The 16,066-nt window shown below is 41.0% G+C and overlaps 1 protein-coding gene across 4 annotated transcripts in view; it reads left to right on the forward strand.

Moving 5' to 3' along the window:
• Positions 1-16,066, forward strand: part of celsr1a (cadherin EGF LAG seven-pass G-type receptor 1a) — an 86,175-nt gene that overhangs the window by 44,494 nt on the left and 25,615 nt on the right. For 3 of the 4 annotated variants that reach the window (XM_069164884.1, XM_069164887.1, XM_069164885.1), the window contains exons 7-8: positions 7,302-7,382; positions 15,851-16,008. In XM_069164884.1, coding sequence (XP_069020985.1) covers positions 7,302-7,382; positions 15,851-16,008 — 239 coding nt within the window. The remainder of the gene's footprint in view (positions 1-7,301; positions 7,383-15,850; positions 16,009-16,066) is intronic. The other variant, XM_069164886.1, reaches the window with a different exon arrangement.

A 16,066-nucleotide genomic window follows, 5' to 3' on the forward strand; every position in this document is an offset into this window, starting at 1 on the left:
TATGGCTTGTTGTTTGTTATGCTATTCATTAGAACTTAAATATCACAGGTTTGGCAGCTGCATGTGGGATTTAACGCCAAATGAGTGTATACGTCAGCTTGGTCAGTGTTTACGGCGATAGAAACAGCAATGTTATGTATGACAATGGATTGAGTTGAAATACGCCATGTTTAATAGGACATATCTTTATTATTACCTGGCTAAAGGTTAATTTGACCTATTTAAAATAGGAACAATATTTGATTTACACTCTTTCCTCAATGAAGCTAACAGATTCTCCCTTCATAAGCTTGTGCTTTACCTCAGCCTTTTAAAAAGTGTGTGCTATGCTACAAAAGACGTCGATCCCTCTTTTTATTCACCCTCTTTCTCATCTTTTTCCTTTACTCTCTGGCTCTTCCTTCACGTGTGTGACGCTGAGAGCTGTAGCATCACTGGCCTGACCCCAGACGTACAGCATCTTATTTCAGCAGCACTTATGTTCTGCACACTTGTTGAAGAGTTTCAACAGTTTTTTTTTTTTTTTTTTTTTTTTTTTTTTGCCTAACACACGTCTACAATGCACACCTTCTCACATTTCACAGGTTGTTCGCCTCTTTCTTGTGTGTCCCTGCTTTAAGAGCCCATTGCACACTCGGTTCCCTTGACAGGGAAGCATTCATCGCCAGTGATGAATCAGGCTGCCATGCTGAACCATGTTAGCTGCAGGGTCACATCTGTATCTATTGTTTGAGGTGGGTTTATGCTGTATGTCCCTCTCTTCAGCTTCTAAACAGGACAATGATGCTATAGAGACAAAGGCTTGAACTTGCTTTAATGCTGCCGCGAGGCTCCTGACTACAACAGGTATTATGTGCAGCACAGTCTGTTGGTTCTGACGACTTCTTTGTTTTGTTTGTCTGTCGGGTTGACGAGTGTTTGTAAGAGAGTCACCGTGGAAACGAGAGATTCATTTTCACGTCGGAACATATTTCCTGTTTCTGTTCTGTGCAGTTTGCTTTTCTTTTTTCTTTTTTTTATATTTACCTTCTCTGATCCTACAGGCTTCCCTTCGGCTGCTCTGACATGCAGATACAAGTTGTCCCATGCACAAACACACAAATGTATTACACCAGTATTATGAGTGCATCCTGGTGTTATTCGTGTTAGAGGCAGGAGGTGTGTGCACTCCACCAGTGTCAGTCTTGATACACACCAGTGATTCGCAGAGCTGGTGACACATTCTGTTAAATTAGCCGGAGGCCGACTGTAGCGCTGACACAGGGTCAGCTTTTCTTCATGTGCTGAATGATCAGAAGTCAGATTGACTGATGGTAATTTAGTCCTGCATCAGTTGCTGGAGGGATTAGTGGAAATGTATATGGCAGAAAGCAGTAATGTTCTCACAATAGATGACGCCTGTTGACATGTGAATGTATGGATGAGAATGAAGGCACACGTATGTTTGCCCTGCATGAAAGAGCACTGCGCACACACACACGCACGCACGCACGCACACACACACACACACACACACACACACACACACACACACACACACACACACACACACACACACACACACACACACACACACACACACACACACACAGCCACAAACAGCCACACACAGCCACACAGCCATTTGTCTTTAGGTAGCATTGCTTGCATAGCCCAGAGAGACAAGAAAGAAGATCCCAGATGAGTTCTGCAGGTATGATGTAATCCAGATTCACGTCACGCAAACACTCATACACACCAATAACATTCCCTCGCTGTCCATGTTTGATCTTCCTGGGAACTTTTCAGTGATTCAGCTGCAACAACAGAGAGATTATACGAGGTAGGTAGGTAGGTAGTTACTTTATTAATCCCCAAGGGGAAATTTTTTTCGCTACAGCAGCATTTATAGATACAGGAAAGCAATAAAATAACCGTAAAAAAATGACTAAGATGGTTACTGTTTATCAATATATTTAAAGTTGAAATGCTAGTCACACCAGATCATTTCAGACTTAGTCTAATGAAATTGTAACTGTTTACTAAGTGGAGATTTATGTATTTCTTGCACCACACAAACAAGTCCTTCTGTACAGTTTAGATACTTCATGCCAAGTGTGACAGTTTAGCATAACACTAACTGACAAAACTAATGTTAGCTCGCCAACATGACCCCTTTAGATTGGACAGGTGATATGCAATATGGTGGACATACAGTAGCTGACATAACACCTGATTAAAATGTTGTCTAATATCAATCTAAACTATGAAGATTTTGAATTCAATTCCACACAAAAATTAAACTCAGATCTCTCCATAACAGTTTTTTGTGATTGTTGCAATGAAAATTCTTATTTTTGAAATTGCAATGTAATTTGAGGACTTTTAAGTAAAATGTATTTATTTGAGTAAAATTAATTCGCAAAAATTTCAAGACAAGAAAAAAGTTGCATAAGCATACTGCACATCATAGAAATTTTTTTTTTACTTTTTTTTTAACTCAGAACCATGGGGCTCAAAGTTACAAAACAATCAGAAAAGGGATGCAGCTTTATAAAACAGACAGAGAACAGAAGCTTTACCTTACTGATTTAAATGTTTTTTAAATAATATTAATTCAACACATGGGTCAACAAAAACACAAAAGCACACAAACAAAGTGCAGTCTCTGGAAGTGTGTATAAAAGTGATTAAACACCCCTCATTCCCATTCTAATAGCACATTTTCAATAAAACCTAACCCTTCTGTTTTTTTTCTGGTCCATTTTTCCAGTCAGGAAGCATGAGGTTTGTTTTGAGGATGAGAGCAGAGGCTGTATATTGTTGATAAAGCGAGTTTTGTTGCTTACTTTGTGCTTTGAGCTTCTGTTGAGGACCTGTAAGCTCCTGCAGGGACTGATAACCAACAAAGAAATAATATGTTTTTTCACCCAGTAGTTTTTTCTGGCTGCGATGTCACAGCTTGAGATGCTTGTGACTTTCTCTTTATATTTGTTTACAGTGCAACAGATGGTGCAACCTGATTCAGCAAATCAGTAGTTTGAAACTAGTTAACAGTTACTATGGTCTTCTGACGGAATTTGCATGCAAACGTCTCAATAGATTTCCAAGTCGGTGCTGCAAATTAATCCAGGGTTGAACTTCCCACACGAGCCCCAATTGTTGTTCAACGGTCCCAACGGCACACTCGAACAATACACGCACAGACGGTGATTTATTGGGTCAGATGATGAGGCCAGTGAAGTTGTGCAGGGTTTTTACGGGTGCCCCCTTTTAGAGTCGCTGCTGCTGTCGTCTGAAGAATATGGTTGCCTCTGCTTTAAAACACAGGTCGAAGGTCAGGGTAGTGTTGGCATGACAACAGACACGGATTTGCTATTGTTGCAAGGATCAGGGTCGGTTGGAAAGCTGTGTGTGTGTGTGTGTGTTTACATCCCTTTGTGTGTGTGTGTGTGTGTGTGTGTGTGTGTGTGTGTGTGTGTGTGTGGGCGTGGGCGTGTGCATGTTTTTTTTTCAGTGTGTGCATATTGCTGTACCGCTATTACATTTGCTACACAATAGAAGTCTATGCGTAAAGACATGTTTTAAATTCCAAGTTTCAAGGACAGTTACGTGTGTCAGCAAAGCAAATCTCTAGACAGGAAACCCAGGACACACAAACACAGATAAATGGAGGACAGGGGTATTCATGGAGCAGCAGGAGGTTTTGTCTTGGGTTTTGATGTGTGTGTACAGGAAATGATGTCTCTTGTTGCAGGAAATGATGCATCTTAGGTGGACACAGAGCAGGATGTCAGTTGTATCATAATTGCATGTGCCAGGCCACCTGCATGGATGTTTCCGTTGAAATTTTGCCATGACTACAGCCATAATCTGACCATATTAGGTAAATAATTTTTTTTTTTTTTTTTTTTTTAAAAAGTAAAAAAAAAATTAAAGTAGAGTTTTTGGCTCACAAGACTCTGTAAATTTACTTTTGGATTTAAAAAATGTTTTTTTGACAGAAAAATCTTCACTCAAGATCCTGGTATGATAATTTCAGGTAGCTTTCAGACAAACAACAAACACACCATCTGCCAGTAAAGACTGTCAGCTGTAGTTGAAAGCTCCAGAAAAGTAAATGGACTTACATATTTGTTTGCCAAATAAATGACTGGAACTTAATCACATTAAGTGCTTAATTTCAGTATTTAGCACTGTAATCCAGACTTGCTGAGTCATGACAAACTGGGGATTTGATAAACTCCATAAACACTGATGCTATTTTTTTTTTTAAAGATCATAAATAACTTTAATTGCTTTTTTCTCAGTTTGTAAGATATGATTGGTTTGTCCAATTTCACTTGTGAAGCATAAAAGTGATTAACTGGAATGAATTTACAGGAATCATGTTTGTGTTCATGTTTCACCAGCTGTCCTTCAAACATAAATGTTTATGCAAAAAAAAAAAAAAAAAAAAAAAAAGCTTATTTGTGAATCACCAACAGGAAACCACAACTATGAAATACCTATGTGTGATCCATCCTCATGGTTCATAACATGCCTGTGTTTTCGCAGTATTTTTATAATAGAGCTTTTCAGGCTCTAAGTTAGACATGTCAATAGACTTGTGTTGGTTGATACGGGCCGTGATATTTGCAGCTTGGGTGTGTAGACAGCATCCCAGACAGGCTTAGCTGGCTCTTATCACCAGCAAGCACCAAAAAGTTCGCCCTTTTCTGCATCTGCTGTTCTTCCCTCGGCCTCACTGGTGCTGTTTACAAGGCAGTGATTTAATCATCAGAGCATTTGTGCAAATTGCTTCACAGCATTGCGTGAAATACCTTTTAATGTACTGTGTGTATATTTTCGCATTGCACCTCTGCTGAAACTCTTAACGTAACCGCTCGGCTGTATTTATAAACCTGTTACTTAACTAAGGACAGGTGCTGCCGTGACATTTTTAATATATTTGCATTGATTAGAGTATTGGAAACTTGACTTTGATCGCACTGGAGCCAATGAGGCAATACTCCCTAAAATAGCCCATAAGCTGCAGAACACAGAACGGTCACATAAAGCTGCTTAACCCTCTTTATTAACAATTGGACCGGGGTTGGAAAATATGCTAATATTATAGAGATACCATGAGACTATTTATCATCTTAGATTTTGGATATCGTAATTTACATCTTGTCTTTTCCTGTTTTGAAAGGCTGTAATACAGTAAAGGATGTAAACTTCTGAACTTATCAGACTGTTCCAGCTGTATTTGCCTTTACCTACTTGGTCATTATATTCACATTACTGATGATTAATTATCAAAAATCTCATTGTGGAAATATTTTGTGAAATTATCAATAGTCATCCTGACAATATTGTTGCACTATCCATATCAATGTATTTGGTCAAAGATATTGTGATATTTGTTCATATCGCCCAGCGAGTGGTCTATTTTTGATCGTTAAACTCTTGTGATTAATTTTAGACTGAAAGCAAGACACATTTTTAAAACTGCTCAAATATAAACTCTTGAGCATTGGTATTGGAAAAGCCACAGAGAATTATCACTTCACTCAGCTGTTGTCTTCAGCCCCTTGCATCTAGTACATTAGTATCTTGCAGCTCAATATGAGTTGGGAGAAAGACAAAGGCAGTGCCTGGTGGTGAGCGTAGTGTAGCTTGAAAAGCTAGGTATTTCCCCTCCTGTTGTAGAACGGTACAGTGGATGGGAAGTATTTATGATAACCAGTCAAACTCACGCCAAAGTTTTTATATTACATGAATATAAATGCAGATATTGCTTTGCTTTGTCTCTCTGGTCTTCATCAGGACGCTTTTGAATTCTTATCTGAGTCTGTGCTGTAAAACAAACAGGCTCTTATCCTCATCTGTCTCTTTCTCCGTGTCTCTTTGTTGATGTTTCAGGATTTATTGGGTTTCCAGCATGAGCTTACATGCAGTCACATACACGCACGCACGCACGCACGCACGCACACACACACACACACACACACACACACACACACACACACACACAGCCTTACTTACAGTACAGGCACACAGTGGATAATTGCTTTTAAAATACAGTGCGGAGAGCCTGTAAGTGGTTTCGGAGTTGTCATCCATCTCCTTTTGTTGTAGTTTTATTGCTAATGCTCGGAGCCACATGTGGCTTTCCTGGGTGGCCACAATGAAACGGAGGGACAGATACATTCCTTATTAGGTCACGCACACTCGCACTCACACTCGCACACACACACACACACACACACACACACACACACACACACACACACACACACACACACACACACAGTATTCACACGGTGCCTGTGTGTGTCATGGTGAGGGACTGCCACAGCACGTGAGTGTGCACAGACACGGGTGCCTGTCTGTGTATTTTCTCTGCCAAGTGCTATTTGCAAAGGTTAAGTAAGTTATTTTTTTGAAGTGAAGCCCCCCCCCCAGACCCTGCATTCCCTGACAGGGTGTGTTTTTCAGAGGAAGAGGCCATGTTGTTCTTCTTGATGTGTGTTTCCACAGACCTCAAACAGTTAAGGTTATCATCACCCATAAACACACCCAGTGCATATAACTACCAGGAGCTACTCTTTAACTAATTATAACACATTAAACAGTATTTGTGGCTGTTTAAACAGTATAAGAGAAATATTTTGTGGTTTTAATCACTCAATATCATTATTCTATTACATTTGAATCATCACATATTACTGCAGCATGTAAACATGCCCTCAAACCCATTCTTTGTGGCACCGACTTGTAACAGCCTTTGTTGACGTGTGGATTTGGGGCTTTCGGATTCTTGTCCCCATGCGGAAGGTTCCTTCTGTTCTTCCTGCTGTAAATTTCACCTGCTCTTCACATACCACAGTGTGTCACCGTGTGATATAAATCTGCCAGAGACACCTTTGTCTAAAGGCGTTGGTGCATGAGTTGTAGCCCATTGTGCGAGGTGTTTTTGAAGTGGGCATGAAGGACTTGTGTTTTTCCCTAGATTGTCGTTATTGTTGGCAAACTGGCTGATAGTGAACGTAACTGCTGTAAAATATTAATATTTCTGTTGCTGTGCTGTATTGATGGGTGTAAACACTGGAAATATATACAATTGACAGATTTTTAGTGGAATAGATTAAAAAAAATTTTTGCAAATGAAGCATAAATTAAAACATAAAAAAAAAAAAAAAATCACCAAACTTGAAGCGATGATACATTCACATGGATAAATATGCACTGACTTTCAACATGCACACAGTGATGTGGCTTGGTTGTGGGCTGCAGGTCTAACGCGGTGTCTCTCTCCCACGGTGTCTCTCTCCCAGGACGGGGGGAGTCTGGTGGACTCCACTGGGGCTCTTCGGCTCCCGCTCTATACCGCCTGGCTGGAGCTCAATCAGAAGGAGGTAACCTCTGACCTCTAGCCTAGTCCCCAACTGGTGCTTTTCTCCCCCCCCCCCCGGGTCTCATTTAGTCCCTGCTCTGCTTCTAGTACAGTCTACTGGACTAACTCTACTGTACCTGCTTAGCTCAGATACATATAGGTGACATTGCCTCTGACACAAGGGTGTTAGCTCTGTCTCTGGTCTGGTCTGGACTATAGAGGATGCTGTCATAGATGGTGTGGGTTTTGGTTTGTTGGTTTGGCTGTATATGGTTTGTGGACTTTGTTCCGGTGTGACCTGGTTTTCTTCTGTCTCTCCTTTTTTATTTCTTATTTTATGAAGTTGTGATATGATGTGCCTCTTTATTCGGGTTCCTAAAACCTCAAAGGACAGCATGACTCTTTCATGATTTAAAGGTTCTCTGTGGAGGTTTTCATACCGGGTTGCTTGCAGGACAAATAGTGTAAATCCTTAAGGTCAGACAGAGATTTTTAATTCTGTTTCATCAGCTTAAAATGCCTGAACAACCAATGCCTCAAATCTGGCAAGAACAGGGTGGTGTGTTTACATTTTAAGAAATGTATAAAACTTGGACTTAATTGTCTATTCCTGCTTCAGCCTGGTTTTACATGTTCAGATATTCTTTCATTCTTTTCTTTTTACTAAGGCTCTTTCTTCTTATGTGACGAAACATTACTATCCTCCTCTACATCCTCATCTGCTTCACTCCATTTCTCTTTTTGGCTGGAGATCAGGCTCGTATCTAAAAATGGACACGTGGTGTAAAAACAGAAAGGACACAGTTACATTCAGCTGCTCATCTTGTCAGCTCTGGTTGACTTCCCCCATTGACGTTTGTTCAGGTGAAATAAACGTGTCTGAGCCTTGGCAGGCAGGCAGGTAGGTAGGTAGAGACACCCACTGAGCTGTGATTGTGTTTTCCTTGGCAGCAGAGTGGCGGGCCGATGCACTAATGCTGTCACGTTTGATTAACGGCACTCAAGATGTTTCAGAGACGCCTCTTGTAATGAGCACGGACACCACGATGTCACTCGGATCACCTGCTTCTGTTTAGGCTGTCGTTTAGTGTGAAAGATTAAATTTGTTGATTGTTTTCTTAATGAGCACTTCCTCAGAGGTTTGTATTAATTGGAGAATTAACTAAATAACTGTGTGTGTGTGTGTGTGTGTGTGTGTGTGTGTGTGTGTGTGTGTGTGTGTGTGTGTGTGTGTGTGTGTGTGTACGCGTGTGCACGTGTGCACTTAAAGAGTTACCAGTCAGTAAACGCAGCAGATGTGTTCTGTATTGTGTCACTGAGTAATGGAGATAAATCTAGCACTGCAGGCCGCCTTCATACATGAATGCCTGACTTACTACACCTCTCTGTCTCATGTCTATTTCTCTCCACCCTCTCTAATTTTTACATTCCTTCCTCGCTCTCCTGGGATATGAAGGAGTGTGTGTGTCATAGAAAAGAAAGACATTTCACACACCTCATCTAGCGTGACCTAAACCTCTTATTAACGTTGAGAGAGACAGTCCTAAGAATTTTTTTGGGGGGTGGGAAGAGAAATGAAGAGATAAAAATGCTGAGGAAGTGTAGAAATGAAGCTGAAGGTGAGAAAACATCCATATAGTTTATAGCCGCTCTATACTCCAGGCAGTAAATTGGTCTCCTCCTCCTCCTCTTCCTCCTCTGTCGCCCGATTCTTCTCTCTTATCTTTTCCACCTTACAGTATGCATCTTTTATCTCTTATATGATTCCTATCAGGTCCGGTTTTATTGTGGCACTACTGCTTTTTTTTTTTTTACTGCTAAGCATCACTCCTGATTGTCCTTAATGGTTTTATATTGTGCCCTCTATGAGGCTGTCAGATCAAGATTAGATGGCAACTGTACAGCAGTCTCGGAGATCAGATCCATGTTGTACATTTAAGATTCGTACATTAGTTTTATTCCAAAGAATATTCTGCTGTAACACCATGGTCTGAACCAAAGGACCAAAATATGATCCGACCAAAAGAGGGCTCAAACTGAACCATGGTTCACATTTACATGGTTTGGACTTTCAGGCCAATTACAGGAAGTTGAGGCAGGCTATTGTCAGCCAATGAACAATACAAGAAGACAAATAACCAGAAAAGAAGTAAAAAAAAAAAAAAAAAAAAAAAAAAAAAAGAAGCCGTTGTTTATTTTAATTTGGTCTGATGAGAAAATCCAAAGTTTACTTGGAAAAAAAAACTCTTTTTTAGTAGAAATAAGGGCAGGTCATAATGCCCAGATAATAATAGTATAGTAGCAACCAACAAACGCACAACAGTCTTCTCACCAATCAAAGTGAAGTATAGGGAGACGCAGCCCAAGTAGGTGAAGACAGAAAGAAGACATATCACACAAAGTTCTTTAGTGTCCTCACAAAACTGCAATCTGAAACAAAAACTAACTGGATCAGATGTATACAGTGGAACAAAACTATGAATCGTGGTCCTCAGTCCCCATGTGAGCAAGCTTAAAGTGGATTCAAAATGATCAGAGTTATCCAAAGTCTGGTTGGAAATGCAACAAATGTGCAAAAAAATAAAAGAAGATATTAAACTGTAAGGAAGCTGATTTAAAAGCAGGGGAAAAAAGCTGAAGCTTCATTCAGCAAAAGAGACAAAAGTTGCCTGTAAAATATGTTTTAACAAGCAGTGGAAGCGTATCAATCAGAAGGTAATCTCATTGGTGTCAGCGTACAGGCAGGTAGCCGTGCTCTGCGAGTTGTACAAAGAATTTTCTGAAGCCGTTCCAAACTGGATTAAGTTTCTTTTACCTCAGTCCGTGTGTCGTCCTCACATTTGTTTCGCCGCTTGAAAGCTACAAGTCAACAATGGCCGCTGTCCACCTGTTACACTGATAGATAGAAGTGCGATGAGAACAGCAGTAACATATAGGCTTGAACACGGGACATCGTAGCCTTGTGTAAAAGCCTGTACACTGTGTGTGTGTGTGTGTGTGTGTGTGTGTGTGTGTGTGCGCGTGTGTGTGTGTGTGTGCGCGCGCGCGCGTGTGTGCATGCATGCGTGCGTGTGTTTTAATAATGCACACTTCTAGGTTTACACAGCCACAGGGCAGGTGAGGTAATCTGGACATGACAGAATTTGTTATTGCCAGAGGGAAGGTGGGACACGCTAACGTGCGCATGATGAGGCCAAAAAAGTTAGATATTTGTTTTGGTTCGATGCCCATATTTATTTTGGCTCCGTTTGTTTCTTTAGTTTATGTGGCAGCTCTAGAAGTATTCTTTTATGTGCCCTTTGTGATGATAAAAACATGTTTGCTCTTCTTTTCTTGTGGTTTCCTCAGTGCAACGCGGGGTAACCTCACGCACAAGCGCATCTTAAAGCATCACGAAAACCATGCTTTTAAATGTCCATCAAGTGTAATTTTCATCCAGGAGTCAGGGGAACAATGGCATTTCCTCAAGCGAACGCTAATCAAATAAAAGACTGTGCGCCTTCTTCCTTTATGATCACAATGAACTGTGTGGGCCGTCTGCAGCTCCACTAGCTGCTTCCTGCGTCTCGCACACACATGCGAGCTCGCCACTTGCTCACTCAACGCACACGCTTAAACACACTTTGCAGGCATCCTTCCCCGCACTCCCCAAACACACACCCATATTTCCTGGTCATTAGTTTCTCATTTTGACGGTGTGAAAGGTGTTTTCTCACTAAGCTGTCGAACTGTGTTTTGCATGTAACTCAATCTGCAGCGAGGGTCTTTATCCTGGCTGCAGGGCAGGTTGAGTTATCATGTCAGCTTTGACAGGCCGCGCGATGGTAATAGAGTTGTCAGTCCGTGTCGGTGGGTGGGTGGGTGGGTGGGTGCGTGTGTGTGTGTGTGCGTGTGTGTGCGTGTGTGTTCTTTGTCCCGAGTGTGTGAAAACATTGTTTTGCCGCGGAATGATATGCGGCGATCGATTTTGGTGCACGCCAGAGCTTTCGCGTGTATGCGTCTGTGTTTGCAGCCAATCCGCTCGTGTCCTCTGCCCTCTTTGTCTTTGTGGCGAGCTGTGGGGATCAAGTGCGTTGCCATGGCTGCGGCAAGCCTATCGCCCCTGGAGACGACACCTTAGAGAGAGGGAATCTTCAACGGCAACGAGTGGGGCCGAAGGGTAAATAAGAGACTCTCATGGGGCCCCTCACATTGAGGGCCAAGTGCACTTTAAAACGAGGGGTCAGAGAGAAGACTGAAACTCTATACAGTTAGCGGACATGTTCACAGCTGACGGACACGCTCGGCTAACTGAACACCAAAGTTCAATTATAGATTCTTGATTTAATAATCACTCACAAGGGGATTCATAAAAACCCTCTCTTCTTTAAAAGAGGCTGTTTTTAGGGGGTTCAAAATCTCTCTTTTTTTTTTTTTTTTTAAAGTGTCAGCAATAATATTACGAGCACAAACAGGATTTCGTGCCTGTTGAAAATGTAAAACTTCTCAGTTTTGTGGCAGACTAGAGGATGAGGGAATCATTTCTGTAACTTCTCAGGAAATCGATGATCCAACATTCACACCCACTTCCTGCCATGACAGGCCAGCAGTATGGAGGTGAGAGAGGAGCCGGGCTTCAGACTCACCTCACAAGTTCTATGAATATCTTCCTGATGAGATTGTCCTGCAAATGTTCGTCCTTATGCCTGCATTTAAATGATGGCACGCTTCCCCCTCAGTGACAGCTGGCTTTTCACTCCACCTTCAAACGATGAACAACGAGAAACACTTTCAGATTTCAGACAACATGCAGCAAGAACTAGTTTTGGTGGCCATGAAAATGAGGCATGATGAAACAATGGAGGTCTTTAGCGAACAGTGAAATCTGTTGCCTCAGCTGACCAAACATAATAGTGCTTGTGTGGAATTGTGTGCATTTATAGTTCTGATAATTCTATATTTTTTTTCCAGTGATATATCTGCACTTTGCTTCTCACATGTAGATTTAATGAGGGGTTTCTAAATTACCACGTGAAAATAAAAAAATAAAAAGAAGATTCTGATCTGGTTTCGTGTACTACTTTTTGTTCACAAGGAGTTTCTCAAAGTTGTGACGCTCAGTCAGTGTTGGTATTCTGTGTCAGTAAATCGTGTCCTCAGGTGAAATGACAGAGGACACGGAACAAAACAGTTTTACTGTGTTTATGACTGGGCTTCTTGTTTAAGACTTAAATTTCAGAACATTACACACACACACACACACACACACGGTTGTATGCATTGTTGACTCATTTCTTTTGTATCACAGTTGAGAATCAGGTTTACTGTAAATGAATTTGTAGTGTCCTAGCATGTGCATAGCTTAATGCGTAACACAGTTAAAACGTCATTCATTCACTTACAATACATAATGTACACTGTGTGTAAACGTTGTGTTATGGTCCTTTATCACCGTCATATTATAAACGCATTACACACATACCCGAAATACACGTAGTTTAGCACTTCCAGCAGTGTGTGACTTTGAATTATCAGCACAAGTAACAGCTGCATCCCCTGAGAGTTGGGTTGCAGGTCCATTATGAACAACATCTGGGCTTCTCTTCTGTTTTTCTTCTTGTCTTTCTCTGTCGTTATCTCATCTTCCTCGCTCGACTGAACTCAAAAGAGATAATAAGACTGTAATCAGAGTTACTACAGATTCAGACAAACTACCTTTTGTACACTACTGTTATCGTACTTTCTCTCTCGTGTTCATTTCCCCATTGGTTTGAAAAGTAATTTGAGGCATTGTTTGACTTAATTATTTGTGGTTTTTTTTGCTTAGCTCACTTCATCACAGTTGAAAGGCAAAAGAGCGAAGACTTCTGACTTTAGTCTATGAAATCTGAAAAATCTATGAAAAGGATGTACAGGAAAAATGCAAAAACAAAGGAAGTACTGAAAGATCAAGAGCGTGGTGTAGTTTACTCTTTTTGCTCCTTAATCTGATTTTGGAGGAATTTGTTTTTTTTTCAGGAGCAGTTTTAATTCACATAATACACTTATATTGTCCAATCAAATTGCACCATTTTTTAATTCGTCTCTGTGCTGCAAATTTTCTCCCTTTTCTCTGCCCCTTTTTAAAGTATTTTCCTTTACTACTGTTGAACATTTTGATTGTTTGTGTTAGGATTTCCTTCACGATGCCATCATTTTCCTCTCCTTCAGGCTCCAAACTCTGCTGCGTTTGGAACAAAACTCTATTTTCTTTTTAAATCTCTCCCAGAGCGCAGTGATCACGGGCTGCTCACAGGCCGCATTCATGCATATATTACTGCAGGGTAATACATTAAAAGTACTCGTGATTATCGGGGACTTTTTTTTTTAATTTTTTTTTTTTTTTTTAGAACAAATCTGGATACGACCTGCAGAGGACATAACATTTGTCATAACGCCTTCACCTGAGTGCAGCTATGAAAGAGATTTCCTAAAATACAGCGTCTCACCCACAGGCTGCTGTCGTGTCAGCTCAAAGTGGAATCCAAGTTACATAACAACACATTTCATCCTGTCATTGAAAGATTTTCAACAAGAGGTCATCCTGCTATTCTGACCTGAGTTACACAACGCAAGCCAGCAGTGGGAGACACCAACAACAGTTTCACACCTTCAAAAGGCTGTCTGATGTAAGTAGTTACCATGGTGATTTTAGAAGGTGGAGATAGACACCCGTAGATACCTGCACAGAGAGTTAACTGGCTGGTTGCCAATGGCAGCGATGGTTGATTTTAGGTTAGTGACACACCTGTTAGCCGGAGAAATGATAGAGATCTCCCATGATGCCTTGCTCTTTGTCCACGCCTGATATGGTTTCTGCAGCCTCGTCCCCGTGTCTGTGCTCACCTCTTTGTATATGTTTGTGCATGTTTATGTTTTCTTTTTTTCTTTTTTTACGTGTGAGACTAAGGAAAATAAATGGAGGATAAAAGAGCAGCTCCAGATGCGATTAGATGTGAAAGAGACAGAAAACAGCAATGGTGTCAGAGGTGTTGTACAGAAGTGGAAAGTGTGAAAGCATTTTTTTTGTAGAGTCCATGGAAACGGGGCCCGTTGAAAGGAGTGGCAGAGACAAACCACAATAAAACTCCCTGTGGGTTAGAAACTATGCCCGGACCGGAGTCCACCTGAGCCAAAACAGATGACAGCACTGCACCCCTCTGTTACTCATTTTTTGGCATCTGCCATTTTCTCTTTTGTCTCCTTTTTTCCTGGTCAAACCACTTCCCTATTTTTGTCTATCGCTTTTTCTTTTCTATTTTGCATCCCCCCCACCCCTTTTTTTTTTTTTTTTTCCCTTCCTTTGTTTGCCGTGTTTCTGCCCCACCAGTATCTCGTTACTCTAATCCTATTTATGGAGGAGACAAACACATGCACACACATTGTCTTTCTGTCCGAGCCTCTTTTATCTCTACATCTCTTCCATTGCAGTTGAATCAAATTTCCTGAAAAAAACTTTCATAAACCTTTCATTCAGTTTTAACTTAAAAAAACAAACGTTAAGTGTTTTTGTCTTTTTAAAATGAAGCTGTATTTACGCGCCACCTCAGTGGTTTGAAAGTCTCTCTTGCTATCGATCAACCTGTCAACCTTTGAACAGCCTGATGTAAAGACAGTACTGTGATCAGATCTGCGATCTGTAGTATCTGTCGGGTCTTTTTTTTAGTCCAGACGTTTACCTCTCTCCCAGGAGAGATATTAGAGTGAACTAACTAATCATTTGATCAACTGTAAGTCACCCAGCGCAGGAAAATGAAATGCAAGCACTGCCATTGTACTGAAAATATGCAGAAAAAACCTGCCATCTCAGCTTTATTACTCCAATGAATTTATTTCCCTTTGATATCTTAAATTAAAAGATGTGTGATTTGTTTTTAATTGGTGGAAACATTTTTTTGAATTAAACTCCTTCCTGTTCCAAAGCTACCATTGTCAAGGAAACGCTCCATTGAACTTTGCTCTCAGGTTAGATATTAGAAAACCTAAAGCGATTTGGTGGCCTGATTTTCTAAGCTGATCCACATTTTCTCAGATGAACATTTGCCGGCCACAGGCCTTGATGGAGGAATTAGCCTACTTTGTAATCATTTGGTGTGAGCTACGGTACAATGGGGTGTTTTGTCGTATTAAGCCAAGAGAGGCCCGTGGGCTTCTGCTCCAAGTCGGCTAAAGTCAGCTAGACATTGTTTGTGTAGCGCTGACCCGCACTGATCGAGCTACTGTCCCAGCCAACTTTCTCAGATTGGATGAAAAGAAACAAAGAAAAGAAATCAAGCATTAGATATTTTGACAAAATTCAGTCACTTGAGGTAATTTACCAGAATAACGCTCTGCAAAAAACATGATTTTGACACTCATACAGGCAAGAAGAGACAATGTAGTCCAAAGTTCTTAGATTCTTAGATTTTATAATAGCATGTGCAAATGTCACTGAATAACTGGATGTAATCTTTATTTTATTGTATTTTTCAGCCAAACATTGGGCGTCTAGGCATCCCTCATGGACCCTCTGGAGAAAAGGTGGCCATGGTCGCCGTGGACGACTGTGACATCTCCATGGCGATTCGCTTCGGAAAGCAGATCGGCAACTACTCCTGCGCCGCACAGGGTACCCAGACCGGACAGAAGAAGTAAGCTCTTCCCCTTTTTCTCTATGAGTATCTTCAATCCATCCCACACACTGCGCAC

Source organism: Embiotoca jacksoni, unplaced genomic scaffold (assembly GCF_022577435.1).
Source record: "Embiotoca jacksoni isolate LCO1_2020_lvr unplaced genomic scaffold, fEmbJac1.0.p SCAF_32, whole genome shotgun sequence".
Lineage (NCBI taxonomy): Eukaryota > Metazoa > Chordata > Actinopteri > Embiotocidae > Embiotoca > Embiotoca jacksoni.